We start from the raw sequence: 19,404 nt of genomic DNA, 5'->3' as shown, positions 1-19,404 counted from the left end.
GAGAGAGCGCAGGTCGGTGCCTTCGGCGTCCACGTCTCTGCTCCGTACACACACACACACACCTTGAACCTTCAACCTTGAAACTGCCACCTAAAGGTGATCCAGTGCCTCAAAGAGGCAAGGAGGGCAGAGTTACTTCTTGCATTTCTGTTGAGCCAGGTACTGGGGACGTGTGAACTTCTGAGAGCATGGGCATGGGATGGTGCGGCGCTCCGAGCCAGAGCTGCATGTTCTGCGGCTGCAGTTGTGCCGGCGGTGCCCAGTTTGCATGACCTCAGATTGACTTGTACACTTTTCCCGTAGAGTTTATTTATGCACGCCCATATTTGTATACGTCTCCCAGGTTCAGTGTACCTGCTCATATACGTCCCTGTGCGGACCGTACCATGTCTACGAATTTCCATAAACGCATTTGTCTCTCCTTATTGATTTTTCCTTCTCTCTCTTTCGCTTTCTCTTTCTCTTGGCTCTTTTCCTTTGGCATTCATATTGTTTGGTAACACTTTTCTTGGTCCTCAGTTATTAATAATACAGTGCAAATCTATCGAGCACGCCAAAATTTCATACGGAATCGACCGACAGACATTAGTGGTGGCTCTGGATGCCAACCCTGTTGAGATCCTGGTTGAAGCAGACCTCCAGCTTCAACGTCTAGTTGGACCTGTGTCTCGTACACCTGCATGTGAAAGCAAGTGTTGTCGGATCACTCACATCTGTTGGCGCATATGCACATCTCTGCGCAGACGTAATTGCTGGCATCGGAGGTGTCAGCATAGGCTATGACAAAGCAGGTGAGTTAAACCCTGCTACGTTTGGCCCGGGCATAGCAACTTCTGGCATCACAGCAACAACCGTGTGTGCCGGCTAACACCCCGTACGTCATGTGACCGTTACGAAAGATGATATAGGGGTAACGCTAGAAGCCGACAACGGTCTAATCCGGTGGGATGAAGACACCGAGCAGTGGCGCTGGAAGGACGGACGGACAAGCGCCAACCTGGCCGATCGGCTCAGTCATTTGCCAGTACGCACACAGAGGTCTCTTTATGGTCAACAGGCTCAATTCTGTGCAGAACTGGACTCGTGGGTAGATACTTGTTGGCTAGTGGAGCTTTAAGAGGCCATCCACGGATGTGTTGGAGCCTTCATTCCACTATTGACGAAGAGCCAGACACACAAGGCTAGCACTCTGGTACGTCCGTGCCTAGACTACCATGGCCTCAATAACCTGATCCAGTCCAGGCCCAGCACGGATGCGCCCGCCTGTGCGGAGAAGATCTGTTAATGGCGGAAAGTCGGAGAGCAGTATGAGCTCGTCGACATACACGAGGCTTACCTGCAAGTGCACGTCGATCCTGCTTTTCAATGCTACCAGGCAGTCGTGACAAGCTGTCCGTGATGACGCTAGTGTGCCTTGGGCTAGCAATTGCCCAGAAAGTTTTGTTACACGGCCTTGGCCTGAGGTGGACAATTATGTTGATGATGTGCTGACGCCAGCATCGACAGGAGAAGCAGGAGCTGCTGAACTGGCGCGCCACAACCTGCCCACAAACCCACCAGAGCTACTGTCTACTGCACAAGTCTTTGCATTGCAGCTGTCGACATCTGCTACCAGCACCAGATGGTTGAGGCGAGATGGCATACATCTTGCATTTGAGTGTCCCCTGACAAAGCGAAGCGACTTCCAGTGGACCGTACGACTGACCTGTCACTAGCCAGTATGCGCTCGGCCCCAACCCGTTTCTTCGTACTTGAAGCATATGGCAAGCACAACAACTGGGAAAGACGATCCAGTTCTGTATGGCAATGTACGGTGTACGAGGAAGTAGTTGAGCATCTGGCATGTGGTGACCCTGCGCGTGGAGTTTGGCGTGTGCCATCAACGTCTGACAGCAACTGGGCAGTCTACTGCGACGCGTCTGACCTGGCAACTGGTGTTGTGCTAAAACGCAATGGAGCCATCATTGAGGATGGCAAGTGGCTACTTGATGCAGATGACAGGAAACACATCAAACCATTCAAAAGGATCAGAGACCAGTTTGTTATGGATAATGGAGGGTTATCTCGCAGCTTCAGGCTCCCGGCAGTCGGGAATATGACGGTGCTGATCATCCCAGGATCCCTGATACCACATGTAGTGGAAGAAGCGCATCGGATGTCCGAGCACGGTAGGTGGACAGTGATGTACGAGATGTTGCGCGGCATCTGCTACTTTCCCGGTATGAACTTACGCTGCCAAGATTTTTTCCATAACTGGCAAACGTGCTGTGCAGCAAATGGACGCGGTTGGCTCGTCAGAGAAGGTGATATTGAATAGGATGATATAAGGTGGAGATGGTCAGATTTACATCACAAAACATGGGCGCAAGATTACAGGAAAAGTGTGAGAATGAGAAGTTACAATGGCACCTATGCATAATTTTCCCGCGGTTTTTGTGCGGGGCAACTTCACGACCTCGACACTGTACTTGCACCACGCAGCGCAGCATGCAGTCTCATGCATGCACGCGTGGAAACTCTGATAATCGTAGAGCCCTACGTACCTGCTTCGCGTTTGCTGAGGCTGAAGTACAATGTACAATTTTTTTTCCTTTGTGTTGGTGAAGAATCAAACTCAAAGCAAGACATTTATTTCCTTCTTGGAAGGCAAGGGTTGTCACAGTTTGCTGTTGTGTATAAGTAGCAAGTTAGTTAGAGATCAGTAAGCAGCTGACACAATCATGCCAAGCAACGCTCATTGTATCGTCCCTGGCTGCTCAAATCGTAAAAGCAGCTGCAAGTTTGGTTTGTTTGAGTCTGATGATGCGAACTCGCAAGGACGAACAGTGTTTGTGAAGCGTCGTCTATGTGGATCAGACCTGGCTCGTGTTGGCTGCGGAGGAACAGCAGAGGTCTGTAAAGCTGTATCTTTTCATCGTTTGCCTAAAGATTCGGATCGACGCCGGCATATCAGGGCCGAGTGGCTTGCCAAAATACCAAGAGTCAACACTCCTCTTTCTGGAAACTCGTATGTCTGTGGGGTGCACTTTCCTGGTGGTCGACCTGTGACGGAGGACGAGCCACCTTCCCGTTTCTTGGACAAAGCCGTCGTAGTGAAAAGGAAGAGCCGTGTTTCGACAGGCGAAGTCAGTCGACCCGTTGAAGCGATTGATATTGATGACGATGTTGATTTACCAGTCACAGATGAATCGGTGCCTGAGGCTGCAACACTTTTAGCTGACCATGATTATGGTGAAGTTCCCGTTCTCCAAGAGAACAAAATAAAGACTTTGGAAGCACAAGTGGCTAAGTTGCGGTCCCAGTTGGAGCAGGCCTTGTACAATTTGGATGAATCGGAAGAAGCTTTGCGGAAATGCCAACTCCATTACTCGAACATCCGACATGACAACAAGATTGTACTGTTTTACACGGGCCTGAGTTCTCTGGCGTTTGACTTGTTGCTGGATCAGTTGCGGTGTGGATGTCAAGACATGTGCTTTGCTACTAAAGTGCCAGCTGATTTCCTTGGCCAGGACAGCCGTGGCAGACGAAGAGCATTGGCGTATGAAGACGAGTTGCTATTGACCCTTGTCAAACTTCGGCATGCTTTCCCTGAGTCAGATTTAGCACTGCGATTCGGAATAGATCAATCCATGGTGTCCCGAATATTTTCAACGTACATTCGTTGCATGTACTTCTCTATGAAAGAAGTGGACATTTGGCCGAGCCGGGCTCTGATTGATCGCTACATGCCCGACGTCTTCAAAGACAAGTACCCACGCACCCGGGTAATTATTGACGCAACAGAGTTTCCCATTGAGAAGCCAGCCAACCCAACTGTACAAGCAGCCACCTGGTCGAATTACAAAAACAGGAACACTTTCAAACTGTTAGTTGTTGTGACACCTACCGGTGCAATATCGTTTCTGTCTCCTCTTTACGGCGGGCGCATTTCTGATAAGAAACTGACAAAGCGAAGTGGGCTAATGAAGTTGATGGAGAAGGGTGATGCCATCATGGCTGACCGTGGTTTCGACATTGCCGATCTGCTACCGGAGGGTGTCGATCTCAACATACCTCCGTTTCTTGGTTCTCGAGATCAGCTTGATGAAGAAGAGGTGATCGAAACTCGGCGTATTGCTAGCGTGCGTATTCATGTGGAGAGAGCAATGGAAAGGATCAAGAACTTCAGGATAACTCACTTCTTATCTTCCGTGTTGTGCCCTTTGGCTGAGCAGATCATATTTGTGTGTGCATTCCTCACTAACTACATGGAGCCCCTGGTACCTCCGCCTGTTAGTAAGCCATCGACACAGTCTGCACACTTTTCCTCTGCTGCAGAAGTTGCCCAGATATCACCAGATGCAAACATTTCTGCAGTGGCTGTTTCAGCTGGCACATTTCTTTCACCTGCCATTACTGCTTCTGCTGCTGCTTCCGCTGCTACCAAGTTGTCATCTGCTGTAGCTGCTACTTCTGCTGCTACGAACGTGCCATCTCCTGTAGCTGCTACTGCTGCTGCTATCAGCGTGCCATCTTCTTCTGTAGCCGCTGCTGCCTATGTGACCACTCCCGTATGTTTGTTTTGCAAGCGCTCAGATGGCCCACTTCTTAGAGTTTGTAGGTCTTGTAACTCACGCTACCACCATATGTGTCAGAATGATGATGAAGATGGGCGTCTATGTAATTCTTGCTTTATGACCAGGCCGCTCTGTTGAAAGCTTTTTGCGCATGCCGATATTCCTACGTGGCCTCGGTATTTTCTTCCCCTCTTTTCTTTGTGTTATGTTGTGAGTAATGGTGCCCCTACACAATGATGCTTATTTCACTCAGGACTTCGTACTTCGAAGTAGAAGTAGTGATGCTCCTATTTGTCTGTTTGTGCTGTTCACCAGGTAGGAAATGTGGCCTGTGACTGCTGCAAGTGCCGCTTACTTTGAAGTAAATACGAATACTCATGTAACGTTCATGCCTTTTTGAACTCCGTTGTAACACGGAATGGCGAGCTATTGTAAACCAGTTGTACGTGCCGTTTTTTGTAGTGGTTACCAGTAATGGCAGTATAATTTACTATAACGCACTGTTTACAGCAGAGTTCCACTGTCTTGGGTACATGTATACAACACTACCTAATCATGTACAAATGCAGGAAGCCGGTAGCTGATGGAACTATCCACCATCTAATCACGGCGTTTATATCAAGAAGGAGCTACAGAACAGGGCAGAACAAAAAAAGCTATAATAAAGAACATAGAGTGCAGCGTATAGAACAGTTCAGACACACTTACAGAAGAAAAGATTGCCACAAATCAGGGAAGAATGTAAACGGTCAAGACTACAGGAACTGGAGCAAAGTGAGCAATGGTCATCTCAGATGACGAGGAATATATCTATTACCAAGAAACTTGATCACAGAGCCAGTTTCGGGAGAACATGATCAAAATAAAATGTTCGGCAAGCTGCGAGAGTTTTCTTGACATGCACTTCACAAAATGAAATGCGCTCAACAAAAAGATCATTGCAGAGAGACCACACTACAAAGTCACAAAATTGAAGGCCTGCAGCAAAGAGCTGCATTTGCACTTGTGTATAGTAGGCATGTGTTGTTTTGAGAGAAAGCACACCATCCTTGTTGGACAAACAAAATGATGCAGTAGACCCAGCTACCTCTGCTAGACTTTGGTCTCTAGCAACAAACGGGCATTTAATCTCGAGCAAAAGTGATGTATCACCATCCCTAACAATGCCATCGGGACTGGCACCAAACCAGCATTCATCAGCATGCACAAATAAGCCACATGCAACAACATCTATCAGCTTGCCAGACTTGGCTTGGTGGGCTACGTAGGCACATCGTGCCTCTTCTTCATGATCAATCCCCCATCTGGTTGCAGGAGTGGTGAACGCCGGCCGATCAATGATAGTTTTTATGAGGGATGACGGGTCAGTCTGAGGTCGTCGATGAGCTCCAGTATGGGCAATGGAAGCTGTAATACGCTTCTTTCGTTCATTCCTCCAGAGTTCACTTGTTGTTTGGGATGCAGTGGCTTCTTGCAGGGCATTGGCTTCTTCAGAAGTAAGTATGACATTGGACTCATACCACAGCATCTGCTTGTCCTCAGTTAGCCACTCGCAGTCAGATGGCACAGGTGTCACATCACCTGATCTGCTGTGCTCAACCTGCCACTTGTCCTTCTGTTCCCCTGCCCTAGCCAGTCTCTCCTTTTTCTGCGCTTGGGCTCTGTGCAACCTGTCCTCCTTCTGCTTAGCAGCAAATCCTGAGCTACCAGCAACAAGAGGCAATGCTAGGTGGATGGAGTTGGAGTGAATGGTTGAGTTGGCGTATTCCTCCAAACGCCGGGCAAAGTCCATCCGCTTTGCAACAGCACGAGGGTCAAGTACTTCTGCAGCAGAATGCTTACGTTTCTTTGGCGCAGATTTGTCAGTGGTACTGCCACCTCTACGCCACTCCATGTCTTGAACCAGCATGGGCTCACTCTTTTTACCTGCACCTGCAGGAGGCTGGTTCCACTTTTGCAGCATGTCCGTGCACGTCGGAGCGTCACTAAACCCAAGCAGAGTGAACTCGGACAAGCCATACATCAGTGCAGCTATATGCTTGCAACTGGCAGTAACACCCTTGCCAGCAGGACAAGTGCACTGAGCACCAACAACACTGGTGGCAGATCCTGAGTCACACTGAGCAACGAGCCGAAGTTTGTAGTCAGCTTTGGTCTTCATTTCAGGCTGACAGCGGGCACGGTAGTACACACGGCTGTTGGCCTTCATCAGTTCGATTTTCTGGACATAACCTGCTCGATACAGACGAATTGACTTGCTATCAGTGGCAGCAAGCGCTTTGAAATTCTTGGCGGGTCCATCGCTGGTCATAGTGTCCACGAAATAAGAAACCATAGTTTGCATGGAGAACGACAGGGAGAGTAGCCTTCCACTCGCAGATTTAATCGGCTGCCACCCAGTAACAGGAAAATCCAGAGGGTCGTGGGGAATAACAGCAAGCGCTGCAGCTGGCGGAGGTGGCCCTTCCTTGCCATCACCGTCGCCTTCAGAGAAATGCTGAGCAAGTCTGTAAACGACACGAGCAGATAAATAACAAACTCAGATTCACAAATAATTTCAAAAAAATAAGATTTTGTTGTGGGAAGAAAACAACTCACCTCGCAACTAGATCGGCTTTCTTTCCCGACTTCTTGAGACCATACTCTCCACACTTCACCTTCAGAAGGTTCAAGGTGAGCTGGGAAAAATCCTGACTGACTGCCATCTTCCTGTCAACTAATATCGAAACTGTCTTCCACTGCAACGACTGAAAACAAAGGAGAGCCTCGCGTCGAGCAAGTTGCCCCGCACAAAGGTGCGAAGTCGCGATGGCGACCTGGCCGCCATGTTTTATGCATAGGTGCCATTCTCCAGCAACACAGTGCCAGGGATTCCTAGAAAATGGGAGGTGAGAAATCCAATCACAAGCTGCTAACCTCTCCAGCAACACAGTGCCAGGGGTTCCAAGAAAATGGCAGGTGAGAAATCCAATCACAAGCTGCTAACATTAATTTTCTATCGGCTAGGTGATGGTTTAAGAATTTTGGCGAGCCACCAAACACCACCAAACAAAGTGAACGAAAGTCATGTAGAGTAGAGTACTAAGCATGCAGTGCAGCAAAAGTAAGTTACAAAGAGTCTCTGCATGCCTGCGCGGTTGGCTGGCGAACTGCCCAAGTGTGAAGTACATGCAACAACGGTCCATTCATGCGTGTGTGCACTCTTTGTAACTTACTTTTGCTGCACTGCTGTAACTTACTTTTCCTGTATCATGTTATCCTTTCACCCATTCCATCGGCACGTCAAGTCATGACTGCGGACTCGTCAGGCGAAATTACTGGTCAGTCGGCGACACCCATTTTTCACAAAAATTTGCGTTTCACCTGTATGGGTGTACTCAATTCTCATCCTGAGCACGTTATTTTCTTTCTTTTTTCAGCTCCAGTATAGCTGTATTTTTCATTGCAAAGCCGTCCTCGATTGTTGTGTTCGTTGTTCAAACGAAGTGGACATTCAATCATGAAGGCAAAGGACATAGCAGCCTGATTGGAGTTTCTCGTGGCATAGGAGGGCCACACAGAGACACTTTGGGATTTTCTGAACATAAAATACCGTACGCACGATGCTGAGATCAATTTGTGCGACACCAAATTGTTTGTGATCTACCACATCGAGCAGAACGGGATCCAAACACAAGCTTACCGACGGTTAGGCTGCCGACCTGACTGGACAAATGATCCCTGGACCCTGGCTTCATCAGACGCCAGAAGTCGGACACCATGTCCTTTGCCGCGACGTCCATCTCCAAAAAGAACTCCATCTTCGTCATGAAAAGGCTTGACATACTCAATATTCAACCGAGATTCGCGGTCTCACCCTTTCTTAGATCGAATCATTTGTTGTTGTAGCAGTTGCAGGGCAGATTTCCGCCACTACTTCAACAGAAGATAGCTCCAAAGCATGCCTGGAACAAGCCATATCGAGGTTGCAAGCCACCCCTCTCAGCACTTTTTTTGAAGAAATTCGAAATTTCAATGGTGGAAGATATACTATGAAGAGAATTTCAAAAAGAATGTTTCGCGGAGCTATCGCTCAACCTACGTCATTCAAACTTTGCAGGATGGTTCAGACGTACATGCTAGGCATGGAACGACAGAAGATGATATCATAGCTGACACACAGAGTCACACACACAGCAGATTCGTGTGCACAAATACTAATTTAGTGGACGTCGTCATCTTCTTCCCGCTGATCTCAAATGTACTATGACGTGCTATTTCGCCTGACGCTCTCTGACTCAACCCACTGGCTGGAAGAGCTACCGCCTATTCTGCTCAGCATCTGGACATCGGCCAAGGCTGATAGCAACTGTTCACCGTCCAAACTGGTTTACGGTACAACCCTGCGCCTTCCTGGTGAATTCTTCCTGTCTAGTTCCCTGACTCCTGCCAGCGATCGCAGTGATTACGAATCTCGTCTGTCTACCTTCCTGTGGCAGATCTGTCCTCTTCCTGTCCGTACTAGCATGAATCCTGTCTATCTGCCCCACGATTCGGACACAGCCGCTAAAGTGTATTTTCGCTGTGACGCAGTTCGGCTACCACTCCAACCGCCGTATGATGGTCCTTTCCCCGTGGTCAAGCGCAGTCCCAAGTACTTCACTCTGCGTATCAATGGTAAAGACCAGACTGTCTCTGTTGATCATGTTAAGCCTGCGCATTTGCTTGATTGACTTGCTGCACTGCGCATCATCCGCTTTCCGCTACTTGTGTTCCATACTGTACTTCTTTCCTGTAATTTTTGAATTCTTATCGTTCACTTGATTGTTCCCGCACTCGTTCTCTGGGTGGGAATACTGTGGCAGTATGAGTCTAGACTCGGACCTGGGGCATAGAATTAAATACTTATCATGAAATCGCATCAGCAACTTTTATTTCCCTTTTCTATATTCGTCATGCAGGTTTCTTATTCGTCATGGCCGTACATTTCATTTGTGTCCTATCCTGTATTATGTTATCCTTTCACCCATTCACGGCATAGTCCTCCCCTGTCTGTCGCCATGTATACACGGTATGTGACCTCGCACTACCCCCGTGCTACGCATTATGCCATGCTTTGCTGGGCATGGCTTCTCTGACTCTTCACTATTATCTACACTCATCTGTCTGTAAAATAAACCACTTCCTTATGTCAGTACATGGCATAACATGGTGTCAGAAGTTAGTCAACCAGGTCTACACTTCGTGTAGAAATGGCCAAGCTCGGGCCGCCTGCAGACTTTGATTTCTCCATTCCAGATGCCTTGCCGGCTTGGAAACGCCGGTTTGCGGGATATCGCCTCGCCTGAATTTGTTTCATCAGAGGACCTTTTTCCAACAGTGTGTCCATCTTCCAGGAGAGTCTGTGGAAGAATTTGTTCGGAAACTTCACGCCGTAGCTATTTTCTGTGATTTCGGTGACCAGAAGGACAACAGAATTCGAGATCGCCTCGTGGCTCACATTCTGGATCGTCAAGTCGCTAAGGAGCTGCAGCAGATTGAGCCTGCAAAACTCACCGTCACGGACGCAGTTCTCAGGGCCAGGCAGGCCGAGAAAAGCTCCGGAGATGTTGCAGCAAGGAGTCGTCTCCAGCGCAGCAGCATTCCACCGGAGCCTGCACCAACGCCGTCCATGCAGAGGAAGAGCAGAACTACAGCAAGTCCGTGGTGTGGCCACGCTGGTTCGCACAAGAGTAACCGTTCTGCGTGTCCTGCGTTGGGTCACAAGTGTAATTCATGCGGCAAGAAGGGCCACTTCGGCGTCGTCTGTCTCTCCACTCCAGCAACCACACGTGGTGCCAGAGCTGTCGGAAATGAATCGCTAGCGTCCCCGTCGCCATTCATGGGTGTTGTGGCAGAGCTGTCCTCCAACACCAGTTCTTCCCAGTCCACTGACTCCTGGTCAGTTAGTCGGCCTGTTTGCTCGACAAATTTGATATTCAAGATCGACACAGGTGCCGATGTATTGTGTATCACGCACTCCACTAAAAGAATCTCGTACAACGCCCTGTACTCACACCATCCAGTACCAAACTCCTTGGTCCATCTGGTGTACCTCTATCCATCAAGGGTCAGTTCACTGCAGACACCATGCACAAGAGTGAACTGTTCTCTATGGAGATGGTAGGTATTGATGGTCCTGGATCTACCAACCTGTTGAGTCGCACCGACCTAGGGTCTTGGCTTCACTGCACAGCAAACGCGTCGAAAGAAAACGGGAGCTAATAATTATCGGGAGATGGGGGGGGGGGGGAGAAGAAGAGAAGAAGAAGGAGAGAGAGAGAGAGAGAGAGAGAGAGAGAGAGAGAGAGAGAGAGCTGGGAGATAGAAGAGCACAGTGCTCTTGGTGATGGAGACTGCGAAGGGTAGCAGGTTCTGGGACATGTGCATGAGAATAAGAATATTGGTGATGATGGCAGCAGGGTTATAAGGTAAGCAGCTGAACACTAATAAGAACAGAGAAAGCATTGGCGAGCAGATTCAAAGTGCATCAGTAGCAGAGAGCCAGTCCTGAGCAAGAAGGTGACGGTCGGTATCGCATCGGTTCTCAGGGACGTCGACGGCCACCAGTACGTGATCACCGTCGACTATTCCTCCCGTTAAATTGATGTCGCTTGTCTCTCATCGACTACGTCACGAGCCGTCATTACTCTATCCGGACATTTTCGTCAGCGATAACGGGCCACAGTTCGCTTCCGACGCTTTTGCACAGTTTATGTCGTCGTGCAACATCACGCATCGGACCAGCAGCCCGAAGCATCCTCAAAGCAACGGCGAAGCAGAACAAGCCGTGCAGACTGCCAAACGACTCATCCCTGCGCAAGGTGATCTACAGCAGTCTCTCTTAGCATATCGCTCTACACCCCTGCCTAACGGCTATTCACCCGCCGAACTCTTGTACGCCCTCAGGCTCCGCACCAATCTTCCGTGCCCACCTGATCTCCTGCAACCATCCTGGCCAGACATCACCGCTCTCCGGGCCAAGGAGCAGGAGGCTAAGCATCGCCAAGAAGATCACTTCGACCAATGCTTCGCAGCCAAGTCGCTCTCCATTCTGCCATTGGGAGCGAAAGTGTGGGTCGACGACAAGGGCGAGGGTACAGTGTTGAGCAACTTACCGATCGCTCCTCCAACATCGCCACCTCATCCGGTCTTCTGTGAAGTTGCTCCAGCCAGTGACTCCTCCCGGACCGGTGCCAGCAGTACTACTGGCTGCGCTAGTCCCGCAACAACAGCGTGCGTCTACGTCACAGCCAACTATCCGTGTTCGCAACAACATCCAGCCACCGCATAGATGGATCGCTACCATGTAACTCTCTCTGGCTTCATGCTATTGCTCTCCAAAACAACGCCCTGTACTCACACCATCCAGTACCAAACTCCTTGGTCCATCTGGTGTACCTCTATCCATCAAGGGTCAGTTCACTGCAGACACCATGCACAAGAGTGAACTGTTCTCTATGGAGATGGTAGGTATTGATGGTCCTGGATCTACCAACCTGTTGAGTCGCACCGACCTAGGGTCTTGGCTTCACTGCACAGCAAACGCGTCGAAAGAAAACGGGAGCTAATAATTATCGGGAGATGGGGGGGGGGGAGAAGAAGAGAAGAAGAAGGAGAGAGAGAGAGAGAGAGAGAGAGAGAGAGAGAGAGAGAGAGAGCTGGGAGATAGAAGAGCACAGTGCTCTTGGTGATGGAGACTGCGAAGGGTAGCAGGTTCTGGGACATGTGCATGAGAATAAGAATATTGGTGATGATGGCAGCAGGGTTATAAGGTAAGCAGCTGAACACTAATAAGAACAGAGAAAGCATTGGCGAGCAGATTCAAAGTGCATCAGTAGCAGAGAGCCAGTCCTGAGCAAGAAGGTGACGGTCGGTATCGCATCGGTTCTCAGGGACGTCGACGGCCACCAGTACGTGATCACCGTCGACTATTCCTCCCGTTAAATTGATGTCGCTTGTCTCTCATCGACTACGTCACGAGCCGTCATTACTCTATCCGGACATTTTCGTCAGCGATAACGGGCCACAGTTCGCTTCCGACGCTTTTGCACAGTTTATGTCGTCGTGCAACATCACGCATCGGACCAGCAGCCCGAAGCATCCTCAAAGCAACGGCGAAGCAGAACAAGCCGTGCAGACTGCCAAACGACTCATCCCTGCGCAAGGTGATCTACAGCAGTCTCTCTTAGCATATCGCTCTACACCCCTGCCTAACGGCTATTCACCCGCCGAACTCTTGTACGCCCTCAGGCTCCGCACCAATCTTCCGTGCCCACCTGATCTCCTGCAACCATCCTGGCCAGACATCACCGCTCTCCGGGCCAAGGAGCAGGAGGCTAAGCATCGCCAAGAAGATCACTTCGACCAATGCTTCGCAGCCAAGTCGCTCTCCATTCTGCCATTGGGAGCGAAAGTGTGGGTCGACGACAAGGGCGAGGGTACAGTGTTGAGCAACTTACCGATCGCTCCTCCAACATCGCCACCTCATCCGGTCTTCTGTGAAGTTGCTCCAGCCAGTGACTCCTCCCGGACCGGTGCCAGCAGTACTACTGGCTGCGCTAGTCCCGCAACAACAGCGTGCGTCTACGTCACAGCCAACTATCCGTGTTCGCAACAACATCCAGCCACCGCATAGATGGATCGCTACCATGTAACTCTCTCTGGCTTCATGCTATTGCTCTCCAAAACATTGAATAGTTCTGTTCTATGTGATTGGCTATGTACAACCCGTACATGTATCTGTCTTGCCTTTGCTCAATAACAGATTCTCACCCAGCTGTTGTGCTTTTCTCTCTTTTCATTTTTTGAAAAAAAGGGGGAGATGTCCTTTCCTGAATCATGTTATCCTTTCAACCATTCACGGCACAGTCCTTCCCCCTGTCTGTCGCCATGTATAGACGGTACGTGACCTCGCACTACCCCCGTGCTACACACAATACCATGCTCTGCTGGGCATGGCCGTCCTGACTCTTCACTATATCTACACTCATCTGTCTTTAACATAGACCACTTCCTTATGTCAGTACATGACACAACAGTTTGCATGACCTCAGATTGACTTGTACACATTTCCCGTACAGTAGAGTTCATTTATGCATTCCCGTATTTGTATACGTCTCCCAGGTTCAGTGTGCCTGCTCACATACGTCCCTGGGCGGACCGTACCGTATCTATGAATTTCCATAAACACATCTGTCTCTCCTTATTGCTTTTTCCTTCTCTCTCTCTTTCTCTTTCTCTTGAATCTTTTCCTTTGGCATTCATACAACACTTTTCTTGCTCCTCAATTATTAATAATACAGTGCAAATCTATCGAGCACGCCAAAATTTCATGCGGAATCGACCAACAGACATTAGTGGTGGCCCTGGATGGCAACCCTGTTGAGATCCTAGTTGAAGCAGACCTCCAGCTTCAACGTTTAGATGGACCTGTGTCTCTTCCACGCGTGCATGTGAAAGCAAGTGTTGTCGGATCACTCGCAGCTGTTGGCGCATACGTACATCCCTGCGCAGACGTAATTGCTGGCATCGGAGGTGTCAGCATAGGCTATGACGAAGCAGGTGAGTTAAACCCTGCTAAGTTTGGCCCGGGCACAGCAACTTCTGGCATCACAGCAACAACCGTGTGTGACAGCGAACACCTGGTACGTCATGTGACCATTACGAAGGATGATATAGGGGTAACGCTAGAAGCCGACAACGGTCTAATCCGGTGGGATGAAGACACCGAGCAGTGGCGCTGGAAGGACGGACGGACAAGCGCCAACCTGGCCGATCGGCTCAGTCATTTGCCAGTGCGCACACAGAGCTCTGTTCGATGGTCAACAGGCTCGTGGGTAGATAAGGGTTGCTTGATGAGGCCACCCACAGATGCTTTGGAGCCTTCATTCCACTATTTACGAAGAGCCAGACACGCAAGGCTAGCACTCCGGTACGTCCGTGCCTAGACAACCAAGGCCTGAATAACCTGATCCAGTCCAGGCCCAGTACGGATGCGCCCGCATGTGCGGAGAAGATCCGTTAATGGCGGAAAGTCGGAGAGCAGTATGAGCTCGTCGACATAAACCAGGCTTACCTGCAAGTGCACGTCGATCCTGCTTTTCAATGCTACCAGGCAGTCGTGACAAGCTGTCCGTGATGACGCGAGTGTGCCTTGGGCTAGCAATTGCCCAGAAAGTTATGTTACACAGCCTTGGCCTGAGGTGGACAATTTTGTTGATGATGTGCTGACGCCAGCATCGACACGAGAAGCAGTAGCTGCTGAACTGGCGCGCTACAGCCTGCCCACAAAGCCACAAGAGCTACTGTCTACTGCATGAGTCTTTGCATTGCAGCTGTCGACATCTGCTACCAGCGCCAGATGGTTGAGGCGAGATGGCATACATCTTGCATTTGAGTGTCCCCTGACAAAGCGAAGCGCCTTCCAGTGGACTGTACGACTGACCTGTCACTACCTAGTATGCGCCTAGCCCTAACCTGTTTGTTCGTACTAGAAGCATATGGCAAGCACAACAACTGGGAAGGATGATCCAGTTCTGTAAGGCAATGTACGGTGTACCGAGGAAGTAGTTGAGCATCTGGCATGTGGTGACCCTGCGCGTGGAGTTTGGCGTGTGCCATCAACGTCTGACGGCAACTGGGCAGTCTACTGCGACGCGTCTGACCTGGCAACTGGTGTTGTGCTGAAACGCAATGGACACATCATTGAGGATGGGAAGTTGCTACGTGATGCAGACGACAGGAAACACATCAGCAAGCAGAACTCAACGTCGGAATGCGTGGTCTGTCACTGGCTGTTGAGTGAGGTATGGAATCAATGCAGCTCATTACCGACTCCAAGGCTGTATTTGGATTGCTATGTGAAATTATCGAGAATGTATGCCGTGTTCGCGTAGTAGGCCTCCATAAGGTGCTCATACAACATCAATTACAAGTGGCACATGACCTGATGGAGACCGGACGACTAAACTGCACCCAACGCTAGCGCAGTTGACGATGCAACGGGACAAGCCATCACGCACAAAAAAGTACAGCATGCCCAGAGAGCATCTCCCAAGCCTATGCCTGTACTGTCGACCATCTAGCTAGGCAAACAAGTCGAGGTAAAACCATTCCACAGGATCAGAGACCAGCTTGTTATGGATGATGCAGAGTTATCTCGCAGTTTTAGGCTCCCGGCAGTTGGGAATATGACCGTGCTGATCATCCCAGGATCCCTGATACCACATGTAGTGGAAGAAGCGCATCGGATGCCCGAGCACGGTAGCTGGACAGTGATGTACGAAATGTTGCGCGGCATCTGCTACTTTCCCGGTATGAACTTACGCTGCCAAGAACTTTTCCATTACTGGGAAGCGTGCTGTGCAGCAAATGGACGCGGTGGAGCGACGGTGCCACCTACTGACCCAGATATCCCCCGTCGCCCTTCGAGTGTGCTGCAAGTGGACACACTAGAGCCAACAATACCACTGTGCACTCGTGTGAGCTGATGTATTTAGCAAGCGGTTCGATGTAAAGCCACTACGCGACACGTTGCTGCTAGGCTTGCAGGAGCGCTGCAAGACTAGTATCTGCTACAGGTGGGGTCCGCCCGACAAGACTAGAATGGACAACGGGACGGAGTTCCAGAATACTCTTGTCCAGGCCCTCCTCACCCAGTTCGGCGTGCATGTGAAGACGGAAGCAGTTCATCACCCACCGTCACAAGGCGGCATGGAGCACATGAATCGGACTCTCATAACGCTGATATGGAAAGTACTAGATAAAGTATCGGACTGGAGGAGGGCGCTGGACCTCCTGCTGTTCTACTACTGTTCCCCGTCGTATTCTTCGACAACAGTGTTGCCTATGCGCGCGATGTGAGCCTGGAAACCCCGGTCATTAGTTCTGGAAGTGTGCCTGTCCGCCCCTGTGGTGAGCGAGTGGGTTAACAAGCTGAATGGATAGGATGTCCAAGTACGCGATGTTGTGGAGAGAGAGTTGTCTGCATCGAGCCCTTCACAACCACGCAGCAGCAAACAGTAAGCCTACATTCTCGGTGATGTAGTACTGTTCCTACGCCCCCGGTGTCACCAGAAGCTGCTCCCGCCATTTGAGCCTGGCTGGAAAGTGGAGAAGAGTGTGTCACCATCAACCGTTGTGATCAGCCATGTCAATGGTGCAGAGACAGTGGTCAACATTGACTGCTGAAGCTAGACTGAGCTCCTGTATTACCGAACACTGAGGATGTAAAGGGAGGGGTGACTTGAATTGCCTTACATTACTACTGATGTCCACAGCGCTTAGCCGAGTCCTGCCAAGAGTGACAGTGATAGTGACGCTAGTGATAGTAAAGCCGTCACCCTGGAATTTGATGGCGGAGACATTGACTTGGTCCCACCCTATGATCTCCATGCCCCAGCTATCCGTCGATGCCCAATGCGATACTGTTCCTGATTAGTGGCGTCTAGAGGGAGAGGTGTAATAGGTTGGCCAAGTAACTGTCAACGCCATCTCATCTCTCTCTCTCTTTCTCTCTCTCTCTCTCTTTCCCTCTCTCTCTATTCCTTTCTTGATAACAAACATATTTGCGGTTGATCACTACGTGTCAATTCTTCTTGAGCTTTGTATTAATAATTCGCACTGTGTTCGTGACAGTATTCCATTTTCCAGTACTCTTGTGCGTGCACACGATGACGTAGGTCGCCATTTTGTACGTGTCATCTCGGTGCGCAAGCCTTTATCCTTCTTTTCTAGCTCTTTTAGTTTTAGTCTTTCTTGTACAAAAGCAAGTAACTAGTCCAATGTCGAGTGGGCTGTGATCGAGTGTTGCATGTTGGCCAGTGTTGACGGGGTAGTTCACAACAACACCAACCATAATAACATTGTTCTTGCATTTGACTGACTACTTACTTTCACTTTCTTTTTTATCGTATGCCATTCATGCAATGTCAACATAACTGTTTGCTTCTAGCTCATGCTAGGTGCTCACCCCTCATTTCTCACATCACATCATCTTCCATACGGTAAATTGGAGCATTTAGCTCTGCTCCTCCTAACAGGCATTGGCCTCACTTGTTCCTGCTCATTACAAGTCAGCTATGGCTCCTCATTAACCAGCTGCTGTCCATAGCTTGGTATTTCACTTCACAACTATTGTAAGTGTATTATGGGGATTCCCGAGCTGGTTGCCGGCAGCAGTGTGGCGTTGCTTTCAAGCTTGTTGAACATTTGCATTACAATACAAGTTACTCAAAGCAGCATACTGTCTCCCAAAAAGGTCGTTATTGTCTGGGATAAGTTTGAGGGTGTGAGGTATAGGGTAAGAATTTACAAATAGCCTCGAAAATACTCCCAACCCTCTGCTGCCACTGAGAGCCAATTCATAATCTCAGAACATCTGCTTTCAATGAAAAAACGTCGCATCGACGCCACTAACCAGTTTTCTCCCCATGTGGGTTGGTAGATTGTTTTTGTTCAAGACAAGAAAGTACGCCACTTAAAAGTGAACCAAACCAAGTTTGGCTGGGACTTCTTCGTGCAGATTTACACAAACCACCATTACTGTACGGGTTACGCACAAAGACATGACTGATTGTGCTGTCCAACTATCTTACCCGCCACTGGAAAGTGTAACATTTTGCAGGTGTATAACATACCAAAGATCTCCAATCTAGTAGCGGGTTGCTTTACAGAACCACAATGGTGTTCAGTGCAATTTCACATGAAACACATACACCAAATCTCATTGAGACATTGGACTTATAAGTACTTTTGAGGTGACGCAAGGAACTCAATAGTGTTGTCTAGGCTGTTGAACAAAGTAACGGTGAGGCATCCTGCAGCTTCATAACTCGAAGAGAATTGGTGAGCACACATTTCATTACAAAAAAATAATTTTCAACGTTTCGGCAAATTGCCATCATCAGGATGCAATATGAAGTGGAAGTCTGGCCAGGAGCAGTTATATACACTAATTTGGTGTTCTTAGGTGTTGATAATATTTCTATAACTTCACATGACTGTTACCTCAGTGCTAGGAAACCTGCTCAGACATTTCTCAAGTTATCTGGTGACATCTGCGCTGTGCTAACTTATTACCAACACCCAGCTTATGAGTCAGTGAAAACTTGTGATCTTTGACTAGTTTTAGACATGTCATATTCACTGATTATATATAACTGCTCCTGGGCAGACTTCCACTGCATATTGCATCTTGATGATGGCAATTTGCCGAAACATTGATAATGATTCTTTGAAATGAAATGAGTTGCGAATATGCAGTGCCCAGGGAATCAGCATTGGTTCTCGCCAATTTTCTTCTAGGCTGTGGAAGATCGTGAAAACTGTTGTTCATCTTGGAAAACGTTTTCCAGTTGTGCATGTTATTTTTGTGCGTACAACTGATGAACATAAGACCTGGTACACATGGACAGGACTTTGTACACCTGCACAATCCTTCTTTTCTGTTCATACACTAACAAGGATGCATCAGGGATATCCTGACTTACATCAGCCTTTGGCTCCAACGAATGTCCAGAATTAAGTAGATATTCTGCTACGGAAACATGTCCACGCAATGCTGCAAAGTGTAATGGTGTGCGACCAATCTGGAAGTAGCATTGTTAATGAATGCAAACCAAGTACATACAAACACACACAACAGAACAACAAGGACAATCAAGGCTTGTTTGCTGTCCAAACACACATAAACATACACAAATACACACATACACATGCCGATTCCCACACACATAAATTAATACGCATATGCATGAAAACACACACGCACGCTCACGCGCACACACACACACACACACACACACACACACACACACACACGCAC

At 49.0% G+C, this 19,404-nt stretch overlaps 2 protein-coding genes across 2 annotated transcripts in view; both read right to left on the bottom strand.

Annotated features, from left to right (window-relative positions):
• LOC135827077 (uncharacterized) overlaps positions 1-19,180 on the bottom strand; it is a gene marked incomplete at its 5' end in the record, with an annotated part of 210,613 nt that extends 191,433 nt beyond the window's left edge. The window contains one exon of the mRNA XM_065339601.1: positions 19,070-19,180. Within this exon, the coding sequence (XP_065195673.1) occupies positions 19,070-19,180 (111 nt within the window). The remainder of the gene's footprint in view (positions 1-19,069) is intronic.
• LOC135827630 (uncharacterized) lies at positions 5,324-6,851 on the bottom strand. The gene has a single exon (XM_065340096.1). It carries the CDS (start codon positions 6,766-6,768, stop codon positions 5,389-5,391), a length of 1,380 nt encoding a protein of 459 aa, XP_065196168.1. The 5' UTR covers positions 6,769-6,851; the 3' UTR covers positions 5,324-5,388.
• Positions 19,181-19,404: the final 224 nt, after the last annotated feature.

Source organism: Sycon ciliatum, chromosome 11 (assembly GCF_964019385.1).
Source record: "Sycon ciliatum chromosome 11, ocSycCili1.1, whole genome shotgun sequence".
Taxonomy (NCBI): Eukaryota; Metazoa; Porifera; class Calcarea; order Leucosolenida; family Sycettidae; genus Sycon; species Sycon ciliatum.
This window is presented reverse-complemented; position numbering and strand designations above follow the sequence as displayed.

Bases quoted from the DNA above. Each gene is read 5' to 3' on its own strand.
- LOC135827630 (XM_065340096.1), bottom strand. From the start codon at position 6,768: ATGAAGGCCAACAGCCGTGTGTACTACCGTGCCCGCTGTCAGCCTGAA.